The sequence below is a fragment of the Pseudophryne corroboree genome, chromosome 8 (assembly GCF_028390025.1).
Source record: "Pseudophryne corroboree isolate aPseCor3 chromosome 8, aPseCor3.hap2, whole genome shotgun sequence".
Classification (NCBI taxonomy): Eukaryota; Metazoa; Chordata; class Amphibia; order Anura; family Myobatrachidae; genus Pseudophryne; species Pseudophryne corroboree.
Window position 1 is genome coordinate 88,742,970 of NC_086451.1, and position 23,873 is coordinate 88,766,842.

Below are 23,873 nucleotides of genomic sequence, written 5' to 3' on the forward strand. Positions count from 1 at the left end.
CTTCCTCCTCGAATTCTCCTCGTCCCCTACCTCCCCTGTAAAAGAGAAAGAAGCGGAGGACCCATCCAGCACTCGCGGCGCATGCCGCGCCCTCCGTGAGGGGGCGTTGCCGCCGCGCACTCCCGCGTGTCCTGCCCCTGTTCCAATTCTGCGGCGGCCGCCCCAAGCTCAAGGCAGGCGCGTGCCACACGCTGCGCTGCCGAAGCCCGCCGCCCGCCGGACCCACCTGCTTTCGCAGGCGCGCCGGAACGAACCGCTGCCCTCGGGGAGGCAGCCGCGGCTAGCGGCCCCAAAGCCTCCACCACCGTGGCCAGAGCCGACGCCAGCGCTCTGGAGGGGTCGGGACCGCCCCAAGACCCGGCCCTGGGCCCCAAGTGCCCTTCAGCCGTGGCCCGCGCGCGACCACGCGCTCGCCACCCGACCTGCGTAAACCGGGCACCTGACGCTGCTGCCCCGGCGGGAAAGCGGAGGCACCCCTGTCGGTACCCGCACTACCCTCGCTCTCCCCCTCCTGCGGGTCGAAACTATCCGTCGCCGCTGAGGGGGGGCCGCCGCGAGCCCATGCGGTGCTTGCAACAGCCCTGCGGTCGCTAACCCATTCCCTGTCCCCCTCCTCCCCCGCAGGCCGCTGGACTCCGGCTCCGGGGGAGTGATTTGGGGAGAAACCCGCTCGCTGTGGGCCCCGTCACCTCTTGCTGCCGCACCTCTTTGGCCCACTCCTGTATTCCCCTGCCCGTCCCCTGCATATGCTCACCCCAATGACCTGCATCTCCTCCCCCCGGCCCCGCCGGACTCTGGTTGCCGGGGCGATTCTAGGGGAGACAGCAGGGCCGGCTCTCAGCCAGAGAGCTCCCGCTTGCCGCCCTTGTAGGACCCGCCGCGCGAGGCTCCGTAACCAACCCCGCACGGCGAGCAGCCGATCCCCGTCTGGCGCCGGACACTTCCGCTTCAGCAGCCGCTCCCGGAGGTGAGGGCCAGTGCCCGTCAACCTCCGGGCGGCCGTGCCGGACCCCCGGCCCACCCCGCCGGCCGCGCCGGCCCGGCAAAGCCGGCCCGGACCCCAGCGGCGAGGCCGACCTGGTCCGCCGCCCTGTGCTCCTGCCCGAGCCCGTGGAGGCCCCAGGGGACGGGGCCCCGTCCCCCAGGCCTGCCACCCCTTCCTCCGGGCCAGCCCCACCACCAGAAGCGCGGTACCGGGCTGGGGGCCCGGCGGAACGTCGAGGGCGGGCAGCCATTCTTACCACAGTAAAGCAGGGAGAATTATGCAGCTAAGAAGGGATGCAGGAAGCTTATAAATGCACCCCAATTAGGAAAAATCGCAGGGAAACTGGAAATGAAATTGGGAAGTTCTGCACTGCAGCACTCACCCACACCACAAAGCAATTTCACCAACAAGAGAGAGACAAAATGGCTATACTTCCCTATATATACTAACCCTCCCCTTTTCCAAAGGGCTGTACTTTCCTTTCCAGCTAGGTCCACCCCTCACAAGATGTTTAACTCATTCCTTTCCTATGCTGTCAATTCTCTCTCCTAAGTAAGTGAGAAAATAAGATTTTACTTACCGATAAATCTATTTCTCATAGTCCGTAATGGATGCTGGGGACTCCGTCAGGACCATGGGGAATAGCGGCTCCGCAGGAGACAGGGCACAAAAGCAAGCTTTTAGGATCACATGGTGTGTACTGGCTCCTCCCCCTATGACCCTCCTCCAAGCCTCAGTTAGGTACTGTGCCCGGACGAGCGTACACAATAAGGAAGGATCTTGAATCCCGGGTAAAGCCCAGTACTCACGGGCCGATCAAGGAGAGATGCGTGCTGAGCGAACCGCTCAGCACACATCTCTCCTGCCGCTCAGCACAGCGCGATCTGTGCTGAGCGTGCGGGGGGAGACGGGGGGGCCGCTCACTTCACCCAGCGGGTGAAGTGAGCGACCCGCTAGATTGGCCTGCATGCAGGCCAATCTAGCAGCGGCGATAGCGATGTGCGGGGCCGCGCATCGCTATCGCCGAGGGGGCTACACACGGAGCGATCCTGCCGATATTCTAAGCAATCTAGTCAGATTGCTTAGAATATCGCTCCGTGAGTACCCCCCTTAAGACTCATACCAGCCACACCAATCACACCGTACAACTTGTGATTTGAACCCAGTTAACAGTATGATAACAATGAAGTAGCCTCTAAAAAAGATGGCTCACAACAATAATAACCCGATTTTTTTGTAACAATAACTATGTACAAGTAATGCAGACAATCCGCACTTGGGATGGGCGCCCAGCATCCACTACGGACTATGAGAAATAGATTTATCGGTAAGTAAAATCTTATTTTCTCTAACGTCCTAGTGGATGCTGGGGACTCCGTCAGGACCATGGGGATTATACCAAAGCTCCCAAACGGGCGGGAGAGTGCGGATGACTCTGCAGCACCGAATGAGAGAACTCCAGGTCCTCCTCAGCCAGGGTATCAAATTTGTACAATTTAGCAAACGTGTTTGCCCCTGACCAAGTAGCTGCTCGGCAAAGTTGTAAAGCCGAGACCCCTCGGGCAGCCGCCCAAGATGAGCCCACCTTCCTTGTGGAATGGGCATTTACAGATTTTGGCTGTGGCAGGCCTGCCACAGAATGTGCAAGCTGAATTGTACTACAAATCCAACGAGCAATAGTCTGCTTAGAAGCAGGAGCACCCAGCTTTTTGGGTGCCTACAATATAAACAGCAAGTCAGACTTTCTGACTCCATCCGTCCTGGAATTATATATATATATATATATTTTCAGTCCTCCAAGTCCCTAGTAGCCGCAGGCACCACAATAGGTTGTTTCAGGTGAAACGCTGACACCACCTTAGGAAGAAACTGGGGACGAGTCCGCAGTTCTGCCCTGTCCGAATGGAAAATCAAATATGGGCTTTTGTAAGACAAAGCCGCCAATTTTGACAATCGCCTGGCCGAGGCCAGGGCCAACGGCATGGTCACTTTCCATGTGAGATATTTCAAATCCACAGATTTGAGTGGTTCAAACCAATATGATTTGAGGAATCCCAACACTACGTTGAGATCCCACGGTGCCACTGGAGGCACACAAGGGCTGTATATGCAATACTCCCTTGACAAACGTCTGGACTTCAGGAACTGAAGCCAATTCTTTCTGGAAGAAAATCTATAGGGCCGAAACTTGAACCTTAATGGACCCCAATTTGAGGCTCATAGACACTCCTGTTTGCAGGAAGTGCAGAAATCGACCTAGTTGAAATTTTTTCGTGGGGCCTTCCTGGCCTCACCCACGCAACATATTTTTACCACATGCGGTGATAACGTTGTGCGGTCACCTCCTTCCTGGCTTTGACCAGGGTAGGTATGACCTCTTCCGGAATGGCTTTTCCCTTAGGATCCGGCGTTCAAACCGCCATGCCGTCAAACGCAGTCGCGGTAAGTCTTGGAACAGACAAGGTCCCTGCTGGAGCAGGTCCTTTTTTAAAGGCAGATGCCACGGTTCCTCTTGGAACAGACATGGTACTTCCTGAAAACAAATCCCTTCTTAGCTCCCGAGGCCATTAGTCCTCTGTGAGCATCTCTTGAAGTTCCGGTTACCAAGTCCCTCTTGGCCAATCCGGAGCCACGAGTATAGTTCTTACTCCTCTATGTCTTATAATTCTCAATACCTTGGTTATGAGAAGCAGAGGAGGGAACACATACACCGACTGTTACACCCACGGTGTTACCAGGACGTCCACAGCTATCGCCTGAAGGTCTCGTGACCTGGCGCAATACCTGTCCCCTTTTTTGTTCGGGCGGGACGCCATCATGTCCACCTTTGGTCTTTCCCAACGGTTCACAATCATGCGGAAAACTTCCCGATGAAGTTCCCACTCTCCCGGGTGGAGGTCGTGCCTGCTGAGGAAGTCTGCTTCCCAGTCGTCCACTCCCGGAATGAACACTGCTGACAGTGCTATCACATGATTTTCCGCCTAGCGAAAAATCCTTGCAGTTTTGCCACTGCCCTCCTGCTTCTTGTGCCGCCCTTTCTGTTTACGTGGGCGACTGCCGTGATGTTATCCCACTGGATCAATACCGGCTGACCTTGAAGCAGAGGTCTTGCTAAGCTTAGAGCATTATAAATTTGCTCTTAGCTCCAGTATATTTATGTGGAGAGAATTCTCCAGACTTGATCACACTCCTTATGTGACTGCTCCCCAGCCTCTCAGGCTGGCCTCCGTGGTCACGAGCATCCAATCCTGAATGCCGAATCTGCGGCCCTCTAGAAGATGAGCACTCTGTAATCACCACAGGAGAGACACCCTTGTCCTTGGATATAGGGTTATCCGCTGATGCATCTGAAGATGCGATCCGGACCATTTGTCCAGCAGATCCCACTGAAGAGTTCTTGCGTGAAATCTGCCGAATGGAAGCGCTTCGTAATAAGCCACCATTTTTTACCAGGACTCTTGTGCAATGACGCACTGACACTTTTCCTGGTTTTAGGAGGATCCCGATTAGCTCGGATAACTCCCTGGCTTTCTCCTCTGGGAGAAACACCTTTTCCTGGACTGTGTCCAGAATCATCCCTAGGACCAGCAGACGTGTCGTCGGAACAACTGCGGTTTTGGAATATTTAGAATCCACCCGTGCTGTCGTAGAACTACTTGAGATAGTGCTACTCCGACCTCCAACTGTTCTCTGGACCTTGTTCTTATCAGGAGGTCGTCCATTTTCTTTGAAGACGAATCCTCCTTTCGGTCATTACCTTGGTAAGGACCCGGGGTGCCTTGGACAATCCAACGGCATCGTCTTGAAACTGATAGTGACAGTTCTGTACCACGAACCTGAGGTACCCTTGGTGAGAAAAGGCAAATTTTGGGACATGGAGGTAAGCATCCCTGATGTCCCGGGACACCATATAGTCCCCTTGTTCTTTGCTATCACTGCTCTGAGTGACTCCATCTGGATTTGAACCCTTGTAAGTGTTCAAATTTTTCAGATTTAGAATAGGTCTCACCTAGCATTCAGTACCACCATATAGTGTGGAGTAATACCCCTTTCCTTGTTGTCGGAGGGGTAATTTTATTATCACCTGCTGGGAATACAGCTTGTGAATTGTTTTCAATACTGCCTCCCTGTCGGAGGGAGACATTGGTACAGCAGACTACAGGAACCTGCGAGGGGGGAAACCTCTCGACATTCCAATCTGTACCCCTTGGATACTACTTATAGGATCCAGGGGTCCTGTACGGTCCCAGCGTCATGCTGAGAACTTGGTAGAAGCGGTGGAGGGCTTCTGTTCCTGGGAATGGGCTGCCTGCTGCAGTCTTCTTCCCTTTCCTCTATCCCTGGGCAGATATGACTCTTATAGGGACGAAAGGACTGAGGCTGAAAAGACGGTGTCTTTTTCTGCAGAGATGTGACTTAGGGTAAAAAAAAAAACGGTGGATTTTCCAGCAGTTGCCCTGGCCACCAGGTCCCATGGACCGACCCCAAATAACTCCTCCCCTTTATACGGCAATACATCTTTGTGCCGTTTGGAATCTGCATCACCTGACCACTGTCGTGTCCATAAACATCTTCTTGCAGATATGGACATCGCATTTACTCTTGATGCCAGAGTGCAAATATCCCTCTGCGCATCTCGCATATATAGAAATGCATCCTTTAAATGCTCTATAGTCAATAAAATACTGTCCCTGTCAAAGGTATCAATATTTTTAGTCAGGGAATCCGACCAAGCCACCTCAGCTCTGCACATCCAGGCTGAGGCGATCGCTGGTCGCAGTATAACACCAGCATGTGTGTGTATACTTTTTAGGATATTTTTCAGCCTCCTATCAGCTGGCTCCTTAAGTACGGCCCTATCCGTAGATGGTACCGCCACTTGTTCTGATAAGCGTGTGAGCGCCTTATCCACCCTGAGGGGTGTTTCCCACCGCGCCTTAACTTCTGGCGGGAAAAGGTATACCGCCAATAATTTTCTATCGGGGGAAACCCACGCATCATCACACACTTCATTTAATTTATCTGATTCAGGAAAAACTACAGGTAGTTTTTTCACCTCACACATAATACCCTTTTTTGTGGTACTTGGAGTATCAGAAATATGTAACACCTCCTTCATTGCCCTTAACGTGTGGCCCTAAAAGAAAATACGTTTGTTTCTTCACCGTCGACACTGAAATCAGTGTCCGTGTCTGGGTCTGTGTCGACCGACTGAGGTAAATGGGCATTTTACAGCCCCTGACGGTGTTTGAGACGCCTGGACTTTGTTCGCCGGCCCTCTCATGTCGTCAACCGGCTTGCAGCGTGTTGACATTGTCACGTAATTTCCATAAATAAGCCATCCATTCCGGTGTCGACTCCCTAGAGAGTGACATCACCATTACAGGCAATTTGCTCCGCCTCCTCACCAATATTTTCCTCATACATGTCGACACACACGTACCGACATACAGCACACACATAGGGAATGCTCTGATAGAGGACAGGACCCACTAGCCCTTTGGGGAGACAGAGGGAGAGTTTGCCAGCACACACCAAAACGCTATAATTATCCAGGGACAACCTTTATATAAGTGTTCCTCCCTTATAGCATTTTAATATATATACATATCGCCAAATCAGTGCCCCCCCTCTCTGTTTTAACCCTGTTTCTGTAGTGCAGTGCAGGGGAGAGCATGGGAGCCTTCCCACCAGCCTTTCTGTGAGGGAAAATGGCGCTGTGTGCTGAGGAGAATAGGCCCCGCCCCCTTTTCGGCGGGCTTCTTCTCCGGAGTTTTAGATATCTGGCAGGGGTTAAATACATCCATATAGCCTCAAGGGCTATATGTGATGTATTTTTCGCCATACAGGTATTATACATTGCTGCCCAGGGCGCCCCCCCCCAGCGCCCTGCACCCTCCGTGACCGCTGTGTGAAGTGTGCTGACAACAATGGCGCACAGCTGCAGTGCTGTGCGCTACCTGATGAAGACTGAGAGTCTTCTGCCGCCTGGTTCCGGACCTCTTCATCTTCAGCGTCTGCAAGGGGGGTCGGCGGCGCGGCTCCGGGACGAACCCCAGGGCGAGCCCTGTGTTCCGACTCCCTCTGGAGCTATGTCCAGTAGCCTAAGAATCCAATCCATCCTGCACGCAGGTGAGTTGAAAATCTCTCCCCTAAGTCCCTCGATGCAGTGAGCCTGTTGCCAGCAGGACTCACTGAAAATAAAGAACCTAAAAACTTTTTCTAAGTAACTCTTTAAGAGAGCCACCTAGATTGCACCCTTCTCGGCCGGGCACAAAAACCTAACTGAGGCTTGGAGGAGGGTCATAGGGGGAGGAGCCAGTACACACCATGTGATCCTAAAAGCTTGCTTTTGTGCCCTGTCTCCTGCGGAGCCGCTATTCCCCATGGTCCTGACGGAGTCCCCAGCATCCACTAGGACGTTAGAGAAACCAGTGATATGTGCAAGGTGCTAAAGGCACAAGGCAAGCATCTCCAAAATGTACCTTCACATTTTTATTAATTTTTGTACTGCTGCCTTTATCATCTTGCACATAATAGTGTTTTTTCAATTCCATATGTCTTCACCTGGTTATTTAATCTACTGCACTGTTTACTAATTGTTTATTAAAATAAATAAAAATTTACTCACCAGACAACTGTGGGGATTGTGGATCCTCACTTTGGGGTCTGGCCAAAAGCGCGAGTGGTGGCACGGCAGACACTGCAGAGATGCGCCTTTGGGGTGGTGATGCTGGTGCAGGAGCAGGAGCCTGTACATGGGGCCTCTTGGGTGGCCTTGTAGCCACAGTAACGCTGCCCTGTGATGGACGCCTTAGTGGAGGCGGGACAGACGAAGAACCTGTGTGATAGAATCCTCATTAGAATTGAAATTTTAAATGTGTTTGCAGAATATGTGGTTACAGTAAAATCTTACCAGCATTCCCACCATCATCAGCTCTAGGTAGGGTTGGCTGTGGCCTGGCTGTGCTGCTTCTCTGGCGTACTGTAGAAAGAAGAAGAATGTCGATATGAACATACTCTTTGGTTGTTAAGTTTATGCAAAATTATTTTTGGGATGAAAACATATGTGGTAGCTGCTGTAACTTAAACTAAGCGATGCTTAGCCTTGAATGCATGACTACATTGGCTGTGTATACTTTCAATGGCAAAAATAAAAAACCATACAATACATACTGAAATTCTAATAATCTCCAATATTATACTACTTAAAACACATACGTCGTAGCTTTACACAGCCACAATATTGCATGCTCAGTTAACTTTTTTTTACGCCAAAAAAAAATTACAGTAGCCACAAATATCTGCACTAAAATAAAATCACCAAACCTACAAATGCATGCAAATACGCATCATCAAAACCAATGATAAACCAGAACAACACAAAATAAACATACATCCATGGAAAAAGGAAATATTTAAAAACATATGCATAAAACACCGTCATCACACTTCATTAATAAACTCTAAATAACATTTACTTTGTAAAGCAGACAGCAGAATATGACCAACACAAGAAGAAACATTCACAATACATAATGGCTAAAAAAGCATAATTAAAACTCACAATACACCATCCCGGCCCAACCTGTGTCTCTCCAGTTGTAGTGCAACTACACATCCCAGCATGCCCACCAACACATTTGTCATTCACTAAGTACCAAACTGTGGTAAGGCATGATGGGACTTGTAGTTTGACAACAGCTGGAGAACCACAGGGTGGCCGGGCCTGCACTACATCACCAACACATTTGAAATAAAAAAAAAATTAGCAACACAATTATCATAATTAATTTACACACAACTAAGGACAAAGCACATATGTTATAAATAAAGGCAGAAATATAAAAAACTCACCATCCTGCCTTGGGCGGTCCGAATCCCGGACATGAATGGCAGAAACCACCTCTGGCGGAATCAGCGTACGCATAGGCCCCTCCCAATCTTTATAAGACGCTCGGAAGGGGTGTCCACCCCCAGTTTGACAGGCAGATTTTGCCTCCTTAGCCATCTTCGCCTTCACACGGCGCTTGATGTCATAGAAGCGTTTCCGACAGGTGTCCTCGGTCCGCCTCACCACACCCTCACTGTTCACAGCAGCAACAACCTTCCCCCACAGTACAGTCTTCCTGCGTGTCGACACCTTTGCTGCATCAGACACAAACAACTGGCGATGATGCCTCATCAGCTCCCGCACCAGAGCCATATTTTCGGAGTAACTAAACTTCACATTGCGGCCCGTCCTTGTAGTGGTGCGTGGCTGCGGAGCCACAACACCATCACTATCACTATTAGTGGAAGCCGCAGCCGCAACCTCCCCCTCCTCCTCACTGACCTCCTCCCTCTCACTCACCTCCTCCACCTCACTCACCTCCTCCCTCTCACTCACCCCTCCACCTCATTTACCTCCTCCCTCTCACTCACCTCCTCCACCACACTCACCTCTGACTGTGACATAATCAGAACAAACAACAAATAACACAGAGAAAATAAAACAAATAACACACTCCTCCACTACCACTACACACCACACACACACACACACACACACTCACTCACTCACTCACTCACTCTCAAACAATGACAATAGACGTAACTAAAAAACAAAAGGCAAAAAAATAGACAGACTTTTAAATAACTCCACAACAAGTATGACAAGACTACATACACACACAGTACAGCACTCACCAATCACAAAACTCCGCCTCAAAAACTCAGCAAACTCCACAAAACTCTCCAACTCCTAATACACCTTCCTCTCTCCTCTCCGCTAGCTAAACCCACGAGCAGAGCCGGCCATAGGCATAGGCAAACTAGGCAATTGCCTAGGGCATTTGATATGCCTAGGGGCATCAGCAGCTTCTGCTGATTAAAATGATATGCAGCATGCCTATATTGTGTGTGTAGCATTTCATATGCAGATACAGCCACAGTCTCACACAGTATATAGGCATGCTACATATCATTGTAATCAGCAGAATCTGCTTGTGCATCCTAGCCACATAGCAATGCAAATAAGATGCATTTTGATTAAAAAAAATGGTGCCAGACGTTGAGGCAAGATTTATGAGGACACATCTGTATCCAAGCAGAGGCAGAGGTCACAGTGTGAGTGCTGTGTGCATGTGAGTGGGTTGGTTGTGCAGTAGTGTTCGGAATACGTGTAAGGAGCATTATGTGTGTCATGTTAAAATGCATTAATAATGTGCAACATATGTGTAAGGGGCACTATGTGTGTCATTATGTGTATAAGGGCATTAATAATGTGCGGCATATGTGTAACAGGGTACTATTATATGTGTGTCATTATGTGTATAGAGGCACTAATAATGTGCAGCAAATGTGTAGGGGGCACTATGTGTGTCATTATGTGTATAAGGGCATTAATAATGTGCAGCATATGTGTAAGGGACATTATGTGTAAAAGGGCATTAATAAAGGTTGTCATAATGTGTAAGGCGCATTATGTTTATAAGGACATTAATAATGTGTCTCATGTGTAAGGTGCATTACTGTGTGGTATTGTGTGTATAAGGTGCTCTACTATGTGGTGTTGCGTATAGAAAGGGCACTACTGTGTCATCTAATGTGAATAAAGAGCAATACGGTATGGTGTAATGTGAATAAGGAGCAATTCAGTGTGATGTAATGTGAATAAGGGGCTCTACTGTGAGGAGTAATGTTTATAAGGTAAAGTGATAATACTGTGGGATGTAATATGAATTATGAAGACTATTGCATGATCAGATGTGAATAAAGTTGCAGTACTGTGTGGCGTAATTGGAATTGGGGGTACTATTGTGTGGCCATGCCCCTTGCCAGCAAAAACACACCTCTTTTTGGGCTGTGCACCAAATGTGCGAACTGTTCCTATTTGAAATGTAGGTGACACAAACACCAAAATAATGACTGCTATGGGTGAGGGATGATGGTGCTGGGAAAGAGTTGCAAGGTCAGAGGCGGAACCAGTGGTGGTGCTAGGGGGCACCAGCCAAAATCTTGCCTAGGGCATCGTATTGGTTAGGGCCGGCTCTGCCCACTCGGTGCGGACGGTTTGGGGCGTTTTTATAGTAATGTGCACAGACACTCCTCCAACACGAATCTAACCAATCACGGACGAGTGACAAAAACGAAACTTAGGAAAAAAACGCGCCAGTGAACGGACAAACACTGCCGTAACCGAAATGTGACGCATTCATAACAAAAACCACAGAACACGGCCGACAAACCGCAAAATCGGCCGCATTATACCTTACAAAACCACAAATGACATCGACATCGTAAAACACGAAAAATACAAATACGACAGCTTAGTAAATGAGGCGTAATAAATTCAAAAAGTTTCACAAATACACTTTCGATGTCATTCGTGATGATTCTCACTCCAAATCGGTACTAAAACGAATCTTAGTAAATATACCCCTCTGTCTCTCCAAAGGGCCTAGGGGGGAACCTGTCTTCAGAAAAGAAATTATGTGTGTGGAGTGTGTCTGTTCGTGTGTGTCGACATGTTTGACGATGAAGGCTCACCTAAGGAGGAGGGGAAGTGCATGGTTGTCAGGTCGCTGTCGGCAACGCCGACACTGGACTGGGTGGATATGTGGAATGTCTTGAATGCAAACGTAAATTTATTGCCTAAGAGGTTAGACAAGGCTGAGGCTAGGGAGCAGTCAGGTAGTCAGACCATGCCTGCCCCAGTGGCACCGGGACCTTCTGGGTCTCAAAAACGCACAGATTACTGACACAGATACTGACACGGATTCAGATTCTAGTGTCGACTATGAGGATGCAAAATTACAGACAAAGGTGGCAAAAGGTATTCGTTACATGATTATTGCCATTAAAGAGGTTTTGCAAATCACTGAAGAACCCCCTGTCCCTGACATGAGGGTACACATGTATAAAGTGAAAAAGCCTGAGGTCGCTTTTCCGTCCTCATTTGAGCTCAGCGAATTGTGCAAAAAGGCTTGGGAATCTCCAGATAGGAGACTACAAGTTCCCAAAAGGATTCTTATGGCGTATCCCTTTCCACAAAAGGACAGGATATGATGGGAATCTTCGCCTAAAGTAGATAAGACGCTGACACGCTTATCCAAGAAGGTGGCACTGCCTTCCCAGGATACAGCTACCCTCAAGGATCCTGCTGATCGTAAGCAGGAGGTTACCATGAAGTACATTTACACACATTCCGGTACTATTGTTAGACCAGCTTTGGCATCGGCCTGGGTTTGTAGTGCTGTCGCAGCATGGACAGATTCCTTATCTACGGAGATTGACACCCTAGATAAGGATACCATTCTAATGACCCTAGAGCATATCAAAGATGCTGCTTTATATATGCAGGATGCTCAAAGAGACATTTGTTTACTAAGCTCCAGAATAAATGCTATATCAATTTCTGCTAGGCGACCTTTGTGGACCCGACAGTGGACGGGGGATGCCGACTCAAAGCGGCATATGGAGTAGTTGCCTTACAAGGGGGAGGAGTTGTTTGCAGATGGCCTCTCGGACCTTGTCTCTACTGCTGCGGCCGGTAAATCGAATGTCTTACCTTATGTTCCCCCGCAACATACTAAGAAGGCATCTCATTATCAAATGCAGTACTTTCGTTCAAATAAAAGCAAGAAGGTACGGGGATCGTCATTTCTTGCCAGAGGTAGAGACAAGGGGAAAAAGCTACACACAGCTAGTTCCCAGGAGCAGAAGTCCTCCCCTACGTCTGCAAAATCCACCGCATGACGCTGGGGCTTCCCTGGGGGAGTCAGCTTAAGTGGGGGCACGTATTCGACTTTTCAGCCAAGTCTGGGTTCACTCACAGGTGGATCCCTGGGCAATAGAGATTGTTTCTCGGGGATACAGTCTGGAATTCGAAGAGGTGCCTCCTCGACGGTTTTTCAAATCGGCTCTGCCAGCTTCTCCATCAGAGAGGGAGTTAGTGTTGACTGCAATTCAAAAATTGTATCTTCAACAGATGATAGTCAAAGTTCCTCTTCTCCAGCAAGGGAAGGGGTATTACTCAACCCTGTTTGTGGTCCCGAAACCGGACGGTTCGGTCAGACCCATTTTGAATCTAAAATCCCTAAACCTGTACTTGAAGAAGTTCAAGTTCAAAATGGAATCGCTCAGAGCGGTCATCGCCAGCCTGAAGGGGGGGGATTGGATGGTGTCCCTGGACTTAAAGGATGCATACCTTCATGTTCCGATTTTCCCTCCTCACCAGGCGTTCCTGAGATTTGAAGTACAGGACTGTCATTACCAATTTCAGACGTTGCAGTTTGGGCTTTCCATGGCCCCGAGAATTAAGGTAATGGCGGAAATGATGGTGCTCCTGCGCAAGCAGGGTGTCACAATTATCCCATACTTGGACGATCTCCTCATAAAGGCGAGATCTCGGGAGAAGTTACTGGACAGCGTGTGACTGTCTGTGAAGGCGTTACAGCAGCACGGTTGGATTCTCAATCTTCCGAAATCCCAACTGGTTTCTACAACGCGTCTGACCTTTTTGTGCCTGATTCTGGACACAGACCAGAAAAAGGTTATTCTTCCAATGGAAAAGGCTCAGGAGCTCATGGCTCTGGTCAGGAACCTATTAAAGCCAAAAAAGGTTTCGGTGCATCACTGCACACGTGTCCTGGGGAAGATGGTGGCGTCTTACGAGGCCATCCCCTTCGGCAGGTTCCATACGAGGACTTTTCAATGGGACCTACTGGACAATGGTCCGGGTCTCATCTACACATGCATCAAAGGATCACCCTGTCTCCCAGAGCCAGGGTATCTCTCCTGTGGCGGCTGCACAGTGCTCACCTCCTAGAGGGCCGCAGGTTCGGCATTCAGGACTAGATCCTGGTAACCACGGACGCGAGCCTCCGAGGTTGGACAACAGTCACACTGGGAAGAAGTTTCCAAGGTCTCTGGTCAAGTCTAGAGACTTGTCTCCACATCAGCGTCCTGGAGTTGAGGGCCATATACAACGCCCTGCGTCAAGCGGAATAATTACTTCGCAACAAGACGGTTCTGATTCAGTCGGACAATGTCACAGCAGTGGCCAAGCTTTTTAAATTCACTTTAATTTTATTTCATTTTCACAATTACACTTGCACTATATTTTGCGTATGTTTAAGGACCATAATAAAGGTTATATTTTAACAATTGGTGGCCATCTACCTTAGGGTATTTGACTATGAGAATAGATCTGTCCGTGTGTGCCCACAAAAGGGAATTCTTTTTTTCTTTGGTTTTCAAAAATGGGGCAGTTCTCAACAACTCCTCCATCATATGATGATGGTGGTCACCACCACGTATATAAACAAGCTGTAGAAGACTAAGAGTTCGATGACCAGACTGAAGTGGACAAGGGAGCACGCTTTACGGGAAGACTCCTGAGCCTGCAGCACGTCGCCCCTGCTCAGAGCGGTCTGGGTCTGTAGGAGACAGAGGTGCATTTGTGGTTACTCCTAGTGTTCTGCTATCACTGCTGGGGTTTCCGATAAAGCTCATGAATAAATGTAATCTCATCTTTTTAATGCACATTTAATGTCTACTTCTAAAGATATGCTCATTTCCTTCTGTCTTGTGATCTCTATAAAATGTAATTGTGTAAATTCTGCAATAACCTGCAAATGTCACCTACCACTGATCTAGGTAAGTAGTTTAGATTTTAAATGAAGGTAGTAAAGCCCAAAGAGTGAGAATAAAAGGAACACGGTTGATGTGTTCACACTAGAGGTGAGCTGGGTGGCACCCGGGAAAACCACTGGTTGTGGACCTGGGACTTCGACGTGGGTCATTTCTGTTCACACGCAGCAAAAACACAGGTTTCTCTAACGTCCTAGAGGATGCTGGGACTCCGTAAGGACCTTGGGGAATAGACGGGCTCCGCAGGAGACATGGGCACCCCAAGAAAGAACTGAACTCTGGGTGTGCACTGGCTCCTCCCTCTATGCCCCTCCCCCAGACCTCAGTTTTCGACTGTGCCCAGAGGAAGATGGGTGCACTGCAGGGAGCTCTCCTGAGTTTCCTGCTAAGAAAGCATTTTGTTAGGTTTTTTCTTATTTTCAGGGAGCTCTGCTGGCAACAGACTCCCTGCATCGAGGGACTGAGGAGAGAGGAGCAGACCTACTTAAATGATAGGCTCTGCTTCTCGGCTACTGGACACCATTAGCTCCAGAGGGAGTGGAACACAGGTTCGTCCTGGGCGTTCATCCCAGAGCCGCGCCGCCGTTCTCCTCACAGAGCCGGAAGAAACGAAGAAAGAAGACTACTGAGGCGGCAGAAGCCTTCGGGTGCTTCACTGAGGTAACGCACAGCACTGCAGCTGTGCGTCATTGCTCCCATACACCTCACAGCACTCCAGTCCCTGTAAGGGTACAGGGCGCAGGGGGGGGCGCCCTGGGCAGCAATAGAATACCTCTCCTATGGCAAATGACTATATACATCTACAGGTGGGCACTGTACATGTATATAAAAGAGCCTCCGCCATATTTTATAAAGTTTGAGCGGGACAGAAGCCCGCCACCGAGGGGGCGGTGCTTCTCCCTCAGCACTCACCAGCGGCATTTTCTCTCCACAGCACCGCTGAGAGGAAGCTCTCCGGACTCTCCCCTGCTTGACACACGGTGAAAGAGGGTTTTAAAGTAGAGGGGGGGGCACATATTTGACGATTATACATCCCAGCAGCGCTACTGGGTAAACATACTGTGTTTTTTCCTGGGTCATATAGCGCTGGGGTGTGTGCTGGCATACTCTCTCTCTCTGTCTCTCCAAAGGACCTAGGGGGGAACCTATCTTCATATAAGAGATTATGTGTGTGGAGTGTGTCGGTACGTGTGTGTCGACATGTTTGACGATGAAGGCTCACCTAAGGAGGAGGGGGAGTGCATGGTTGTCAGGTCGCCGTCGGCAATGCTGACACTGGACTGGGTGGATTTGTGGAATGTCTTGAATGCAAATGTAAATTTATTGCATAAGAGGTTAGACAAGGCTGAGGCTAGGGAGCAGTCAGGTAGTCAGACCATGCCTGCCCCAGTGGCATCGGGACCTTCTGGGTCTCAAAAACGCACTCCCAGATTACTGACACAGATACCGACACGGATTCAGATTCTAGTGTCGACTATGAGGATGCAAAATTACAGACAAAGGTGGCAAAAGGTATTCGTTACATGATTATTGCCATTAAAGAGGTTTTGCATATCACTGAAGAACCCCCTGTCCCTCCTAACCTCTTACATGTCACAGGGTCTGCAAGTAACTGGTTGGGGCCATAAAACTCCCCCACTCACTGATAAGAATTAAATGGCTTTTGGAACTTTCCAATATCTCTTGTCTCCTAACATTCCAGTATGCCACATACACCCCTGCTAAAGTCTTGCGTGTCCCCACGCAATATAACTATGAGCTTGCAAAAAGTCTAGCAAGGAACAGTCTCTTATACTCTACAGCAAGGTCAAAACATAACACACAATAAACAAGTATAATTGAAGTATACATCATACACAATATAACAATCACATGAGCAGAAAAACATGGCATGCAAACACACAATATAACAATCACATGAGCAGAAAAACATGGCATGCAAAACATCACATGAAATACAAATCACATATACTGCTGCCTATTTCCTGTGAATTACAGTCCTGGGTCACAGATGATCATGAATGTTCCAACATCTTATGGCAATTGTGCCAAACACTTAGAACCTGCCCGTGCCGGCCCTTGTCTCCCCCAGTTCGCTGGGTCAAAAGAGATAGGTGGCTTTCATGGGCCCCTCCCAATAAAGTTTTCCCCAAATTGTCAAATAAATCTTCGGTACCGATCCTGTTCGCGGACGCCAAGTTGTGATAGCCGGGAAGCGGCCGGTCCATCAGTCATATTAAAAAGCATTGACACGCCAGGCCGTCTCATCACATAAAAAAGCAGTTTATTCACAGTTCAGACAGGGTTATCACGACAGTAACATTTAACTCCTTGTTCTCCTCTCCAGCGCAATATTCATATGGGTTACATTAAGTTACATCTCCTTTCATTTGCTTCACGGGCAATAACAGCATTTACAGTGATATGGCAGCATTACAGTATAGTACATACCAGCGCAGTCTCTGGGAATCAGTAGTGCGGCTTCCGCAAACTGAGATTCATTTCAGTGTGCTCTCCCCCATTCGCTAGGGGCTCTATCTAAACGGGATCTCATGTACACGTTACTGGGGGCCTTCCGCCAAACGTGGTTCCTACCACTCACCCAGCTCGTCCTATCCCGCAGACTCACACCTCCCGTCCTGCTTCTTGGGTACCCCTGAAGGTCCTTCGTTCCTGGTTCCTTCCACTGTACTCTGCATACTGTGGCTCTCACACTGCACTCTCCATCTCTCGCTGAAGCTGCTGGCTCTCCTGTTACACTGCAGATATGGGCTCTCCCTCTTCATAGCAACACCCACACGCTGCTCTTCTCTCCATCATGCCAGGGACTGTGGAGTGCCATTCTTGTTCCACAGTCCCCAGCCTGCATTTCCCCTGGACACTAGCCTGTGCCCTCCATCCTCAGTCCTCAGCTCACACTGAACTGTCCTGTGCTTTGTTCCTTTTGCTAAAAATCCCCCTACACTTCCTGTCCTAACCTCTTACATGTCACAGGGTCTGCAAGTAACTGGTTGGGGCCATAAAACTCCCCCACTCACTGATAAGAATTAAATGGCTTTTGGAACTTTCCAATATCTCTTGTCTCCTAACATTCCAGTATGCCACACATATGTGTAGGGGACATTATGTGTGTCATTATGTGTATAAGGGCATTAACAATGTGCAGCATATGTGTAAGGGAAATTTTGTGTATAAGGGCATTAATAAAGGTTGGCATAATGTGTAAGGCACATTATGTTTATAAGGACATTAATAATGGGTGTCATATGTGTAAGGGGCATTACTGTGTGGTATTGTGTATAAATGCATTACCAATGTTGTGCAGCAACATAGGGGAGAAAAGCCGCTCTGTCAGACGTACATGAATAACCTGCTTCTGCCCCTTAGCAGTGATTTCATACATTAGTGTGTCTTGGGTAACACAGGCCTAACAGTCTGGGTTTTAAAGATATCCATACTTAAGCACAGGTGACTTAATTAGTACCTCAGTCAGCTTGATTTCACCATGTGTACTCAAACCTGGATGTCCTTAAACCCTGGACTGTTATGGTGTCTTGACGACCGAGTTTTAGGCATTACAGGCTAAATAACTATGTATCCCTCTCCACGGAGATTCTCCAAACCTATAGCTTTTCCATTGCAGATTAGCACAATGGTAGCTGGAACCCTGTATCCAAATTGACTGACAGACAGACTGAGAAGGAATGGCTTACAGAGAGGGAACAATAAGCATGCGTGTCACTGCTTCTGTTTGCATTGGTGTTATACTGGTGAGGTCACACAGGATGCAGGAGTGACAATGTTGGGCCGCTGTGCTAAGGAGTGTCCCCATTTCTGACGAACATAAGTGAACACTAGATCTGTTGCCTTTTGTGGTTTCTGAGCTTTTGAGGCTGTTGGGCTGGTCTTCATCTTTTTTGCTCCTTAGCACCTGAGAAAACTGAACAATTTTAATTCCTACCTTGCCATCCTCTCTGCCCTGGATTCCGCCCCCATCCGTCGGCTGAAGCAGACATCAGAGGTGAGGTCATGAGTAATTGCTGCTTACAAGGAAGTGGCAGTGTCTTGCAGTTTAGTAATACGGTTTATGTGACATTCCTCAGGGGCTTGCTGAATACTGCACTCTGATGGACAGCTCGTCGTCTTTCCGGGCCTACCGTGCAGCGCTCTCTGAAGTTGAGCCGCCGTGTATACCATACTTGTAAGAGTTCCTTTTCAATATTGTTTAGCCATATAGTAGGTGACCTGTTTGGTTAACCTTGTTTCATTCCTCTCCTCCCCACCCAGGGGTCTAATCTTACAAGACCTTACGTTTGTGCACCTGGGAAATCCAGACCACATTGATGGGAAAGTGAACTTCTCTAAACGGTGGCAACAGTTCAATATCCTGGACAGCATGAGACGTTTCCAGCAAGCGTAAGTGACCAGTAATGCTTGCTGTCTCTTCCTGTGACTGTATATGTATTGCTTAACTTTCCTATTACCTGCAAACATGGCCTGTTCACCTGGTGCATGTTGCAGCCAGTGTCATTCTTCCTAACGGGTAAAGACCATAAGAGGTTACAGGCACAGGTGGTTTCTCAGTGCTGAGATTATTTTAAAGGATGGGCAGAATTGGATAAAGTAGCCACTAATCCCAAAACTGACCCCTGCTACAGCTGAGTTACCCCACAGGTCATACTACTGGCCAAATCCCTATCCACTAAGGTTTCAGCATCCAATGCCAGCAGTCTCCACGCATAGATGCACCTCTACAGTGGCCGTGCCAGTCAGTCATTCACATTTTCTCCCTTCAGTGTCCTCACTCATCCCTGCATCTCCCCACCTTTTAAGGTTCATCCATGCCCTGCCTCTGCCACCCTCTTAGAGATTATTAGGGAAAGAGCCACTTTAGGCCCACAAGCATGAGCCATGAGCATAGAGGCCCGCTAGGTACACTTTTCCAGCTACTGTAAATCTCCGATCTGACATACTGAGGGTTAAGTATTGTCTTTTCATTCCCCATGTTTATCCCTATGCTGTGTTTAGAAAATCAGTGCCATTAGGAGTATTCAGATATAGCTGGCAACCAGTGAAACCTCATAGAGCATGGGGACAGACCATATTGTCTTTGTGCAATACCCCTGCTAATTAAATATCTGTGCCTAGCTGCCTGTTGAACCGGTTCTGGCCAGTGGGCATGCTTGCCAGTCGGGGCTGTGTAGGATAGAACCTACTCACAGGAAATGTGCAGGTAACTGTGTACAGTGACAACACAAAAACATTCTGCCTGTATGAAGTCACTGACTTACACTGTGACCTGTGTAACTCTCATGTTTCTTCAATATAATGTGTGTATTGCGGTCTCTCTCCTGCAGTCATTATGAAATTCGCCGGAATGATGACATCATCTCTTTCTTCAATGACTTCAGTGATCACCTGGCCGAGGAGGCGCTATGGGAACTGTCCTTGAAAATCAAACCTCGGAATATCACCCGGAGGAAAACAGAAAGAGATGAGAAAACATAAGTTGGGGGAATGACTGCCAAGTGGACATTGAAGAAGAGATCTCCCTGACTGAGGGGGGGAATCAAGGGGTAGATCAAGATATTCATTGTGTTTACTAGTTGTCGCTGCCCCCTCCCAAAGAGTTGGGTTACCCCGCCCACTGTCGTCTTGTGTCTTACGTTGTTATTTTACGGTCTCCTGGACTGTTGCGATCACACACCGTTCCGTGCCATGTCTCTGTACAGACCTGTCTCCTACTTCCCACAAAATTGGAAAGTCGGACATATTGGATTTTGTGCTGTGGTTTAGGCGACTAGTGCAGACCTTCCCCATTCATGAACCGAGGACTAACTGTGTCAACAAGCTGGTAAAGACTGTATGCTGAGCCTAGATCCTTAAAGTTATCGTTTAGGGTTGTTGTTTCCCCCCATAACCCACAGGTGTGTTTTTTACTTTGGTTTTGTTTCTCCTCCACCCCCAGCAGAGGGCAGCGCACAGCTCCTGTAAATATCCACATTCTGTTTCGGAGGGAGGCAGAAGTATTGTTATATGTATTATTATATATATTATTTTTTTCTTTTATGCTGTTGCATGATAAGTATACAGAGACTGATTGTGTAATGTATATAGAGGAGAAATTACATGCCAGATCCAGAATCTGTGCAAGTGACATACCATTGGAGCAGTGTCTCACAACAGGTCAAATAAATGTTTTAAACAGTTCTGTGCAGTTCTGCCTGGCTTCAGGAAGAAAACGGTTCATCTGTGGCGATACATGTGACCTGTGCGCTCTGCAACCAAACATTTTCCTACCTCTGCCTTAGACAGAAGTGGGTCACAATGAGGACCTCTGGGTGAGAAGTTGTTTCATTCTCTGGTCCCAGTGACGGAGCTGGGACAGTGGATTTCTACCATCAGGTTAGTCTGTGGATAGTGATGTCACACGCTTACATTGTCTCACCAGCTTGATCAGGAAAACATGATGGTTTGTTCATTGCACACAGCCCATTAGGGACATGTATTGCTTCTCCAGCAGGTCTTATTACCTGGCCGGCTCACTGCACCCTACTCCATCAGCCAGCTTTCCCTGGCAGGGATTTAATTATGGTTTTGCCAAATATGGGTTTGTTTTATATGCTGCTGCCTTATTCATTGCGTTAGGGCAGTGTCCTCAAGGTGTGGCACAGTTTGGGCTTCCGCAACTAACAGCAGCGACAGTGGTTTGGGGATAGGAGCCCTGGAGTGACTTGGCATTGGGCCGCGCAAATGATGCCATTGCTGGTGTTTAAACACAACAGCAAATCACACATGTAGCCCAGAATTTAACTGGCCCCTCCCCCCCTAAGACTTTCCAAGGAATCGATCCCTGCCTTACATGCCTAAATGACCAGGTCACCCAGTCCTGGATCCGCTACCTCATTCTCTAGCTAGAAGTTTATGCAGTTTACAACTTTTCTCATACAAGGGTATTTTGTCCTTGGACCAGGCAGCCTTATGGGAACCTTAAAGTGTTTCCAGACCAGGGCCTCCTTTTATGTAAGATCATTTGACTTCACACATTTGTGAAAAATGTGGAGAAAATAGGCTGAGAATGGCGCAACTATTTAGCAGCTGTTAAGGAGTGTGTGAAGCGCCTATATGGACAAGTAAATAAATTAACGGAAGAACGGCGCTTGGGGTTTCTGGATAGAAATATATATATCTATATGTAAAGATAGAGAGAGAGAGAGAGAGAGAGAGAGAGAGAGAGAGAGAGACTGTGTTTGGAATATAAACATTTATTAAAATAATTGAATAAATACAATTAAATATCAGTTATTATTATACTATTGGACTATAACAATATGTTCTGATGTTTTTATATATATATATATATATATATATATACACACACACATATATATATATATATATATATATATATATATATATATATATATGCAATTTAAATTCCTCACATCAGTTGGAGGGTAAATAGATCAGGCTCTCTGTGATACAATGCCAATCTGTTTCTACATATATGTATACGAGTATTAAAAATCTCCAACTGAACTACCTTTTCATGGCTTGCTGGGTAATATACTGGAGATTTTTAATACTTGTATACATATGTGTGGAAAACATGACCTGTTGAGGGTAGCTATGTATTGGAGTGGACACCCCCTGTACTAGGCATTGAGGGGCAGGGGTATGCTACACACCCTAAATTGTAACACATATCATGAATAGAGAAACCCTTTATTGCTTCACATGTCTTCTGTTTTTTATTATATCCACTTCATAATAAGAATAGCAAGCAACTGTAATTGGGCTGAACATAACATGAGCCAAGTGGTGTAGTATGCTTCGCTGGTGCTTGGGATCCTGACGGCCAGCATACTGGCGTGGGATCCCGGACGACGGAATGCTGGGAGCGGGGCGAGTGCAAAAGAGCCCCTTGCTGGCATAGTTGCGCGCTATGCATGCCACGCTATTTAAGAGGGAGAATAGTTGTCGGTATCTTGGTGGTCGGAATTCCGGCGCCAGTATGCTGCGCGCCGTGATCCCGACAGCCAATATATATCCAGTGCCACCCGAGCCGAGTGCACAGTGTTGTAATATAAGGAATTGCTGTATAACTTCTGAACCAGAAGGTGGCGCTACTACAACAGATTGTATAGATGCAGGATATTTGTGTCCGTTCTTTCTGTGCGGCACAATTTAAGTAATAGCTGTGTTTATTAATGCCAGCCTGTCTCACTAGGATAGTGTGCCCATCTCTGCAGATAGGACAGAAAGCTATTGTATATTTACATAAATTGGGAAAAAAAAGTGTGAAGACTTTTTTTTTTAAAGTATATTTTATTTCAATGTTTTCTGTACAACCAGATGGGCTTATAACGGATTGGGTTCTTCAGATGAGCACAATGTTTAATACAGTAGGATTCTGCAGAAAATGGGGCAGTTCTCAGCAACTCCTCCGTCATATGATCATAGACAAAACCAAAGAGAATTAACTGTTAAAAAAGCGCCTCAGCAGAAAATGAGAATGATAAATTTTTTTTAACAACATTTCTTTCTTTATTGAAGCATTTCTTTGAATAAAATAACAATAAATACGATGACATTATGAGTATCAGTTTAAGAAGATAACAGCAGATCAGACGGATAAAACGTGGCATTCACCAAATACAATATATGACTTAAAGAGGAGTCGATATACAAGTGGTTTGCACAATATTTAAGAATACCAGATACCCTCTATAAATATGCCATATACTTACAGAGAGATAGGAACACGTCAGGGCCCCTAGCTGGCGCCGTCAAGCTCTATGGGAGGGTCTCCAAGAAAAACCCTGGTTTCATACCAGAGTGTGTTACGAAAACACTGACCAATGGCCTCCTTAGTATGAATAGGAAGTGTTTCAACAAAACTCTCCCATGTTTCAAAAAAAACTTCCGTGCGAGATTCCTTTTGCAGTGAGGCCTCCAGCCAATCCATATGGCAGATAAAAAAAAGTTTGTCCTTAAACATTTCCAGTGTCGGAACAGAGCTATGGACCCACATTTGCAAGACAGCTTTCCTAGCTGCCGAGGAGATTGCCAGCAACAACCTCCTAACGGGTTTGGAAACTCTAATGCCAGGGGGTATAATGCCAAATATGGCCCATTCCGGTGTAAGGGGAGTATAACTCACTAAATGCTGAGAAGCAAAGCGCCATACTGCCAACCAGAACCTTCTCAGAAGTGGGCAGGCCCAGAAGCAATGATATAGGTCGGCAGAGGG

At 47.6% G+C, this 23,873-nt stretch overlaps 1 protein-coding gene across 1 annotated transcript; it reads left to right on the forward strand.

Moving 5' to 3' along the window:
• The first annotated feature begins 11,493 nt into the window (after nt 1-11,493).
• LOC134949774 (rap guanine nucleotide exchange factor 1-like) lies at nt 11,494-20,774 on the forward strand. Its single transcript, XM_063938510.1, has 5 exons — nt 11,494-11,607; nt 18,549-18,641; nt 18,724-18,821; nt 18,908-19,036; nt 19,978-20,774. The coding sequence occupies exons 1-5, from the start codon at nt 11,494-11,496 to the stop codon at nt 20,126-20,128; spliced, it is 585 nt and encodes a 194-aa protein (XP_063794580.1). The 3' UTR covers nt 20,129-20,774.
• The last annotated feature ends 3,099 nt before the right edge of the window (nt 20,775-23,873 follow it).

What these genes read in the sequence shown, in the direction of transcription:
- LOC134949774 (XM_063938510.1), top strand. Translation starts at nt 11,494, where the DNA reads ATGTTTGACGATGAAGGCTCACCTAAGGAGGAGGGGAAGTGCATGGTT. An exon ending in GGAATGTCTTGAATGCAAAC is followed by an intron (nt 11,608 to 18,548) that starts GTAAATTTATTG and finishes TTTGCTCCTTAG; the next exon opens with CACCTGAGAAAACTGAACAA. An exon ending in CCGCCGTGTATACCATACTT is followed by an intron (nt 18,822 to 18,907) that starts GTAAGAGTTCCT and finishes CTCCCCACCCAG; the next exon opens with GGGTCTAATCTTACAAGACC.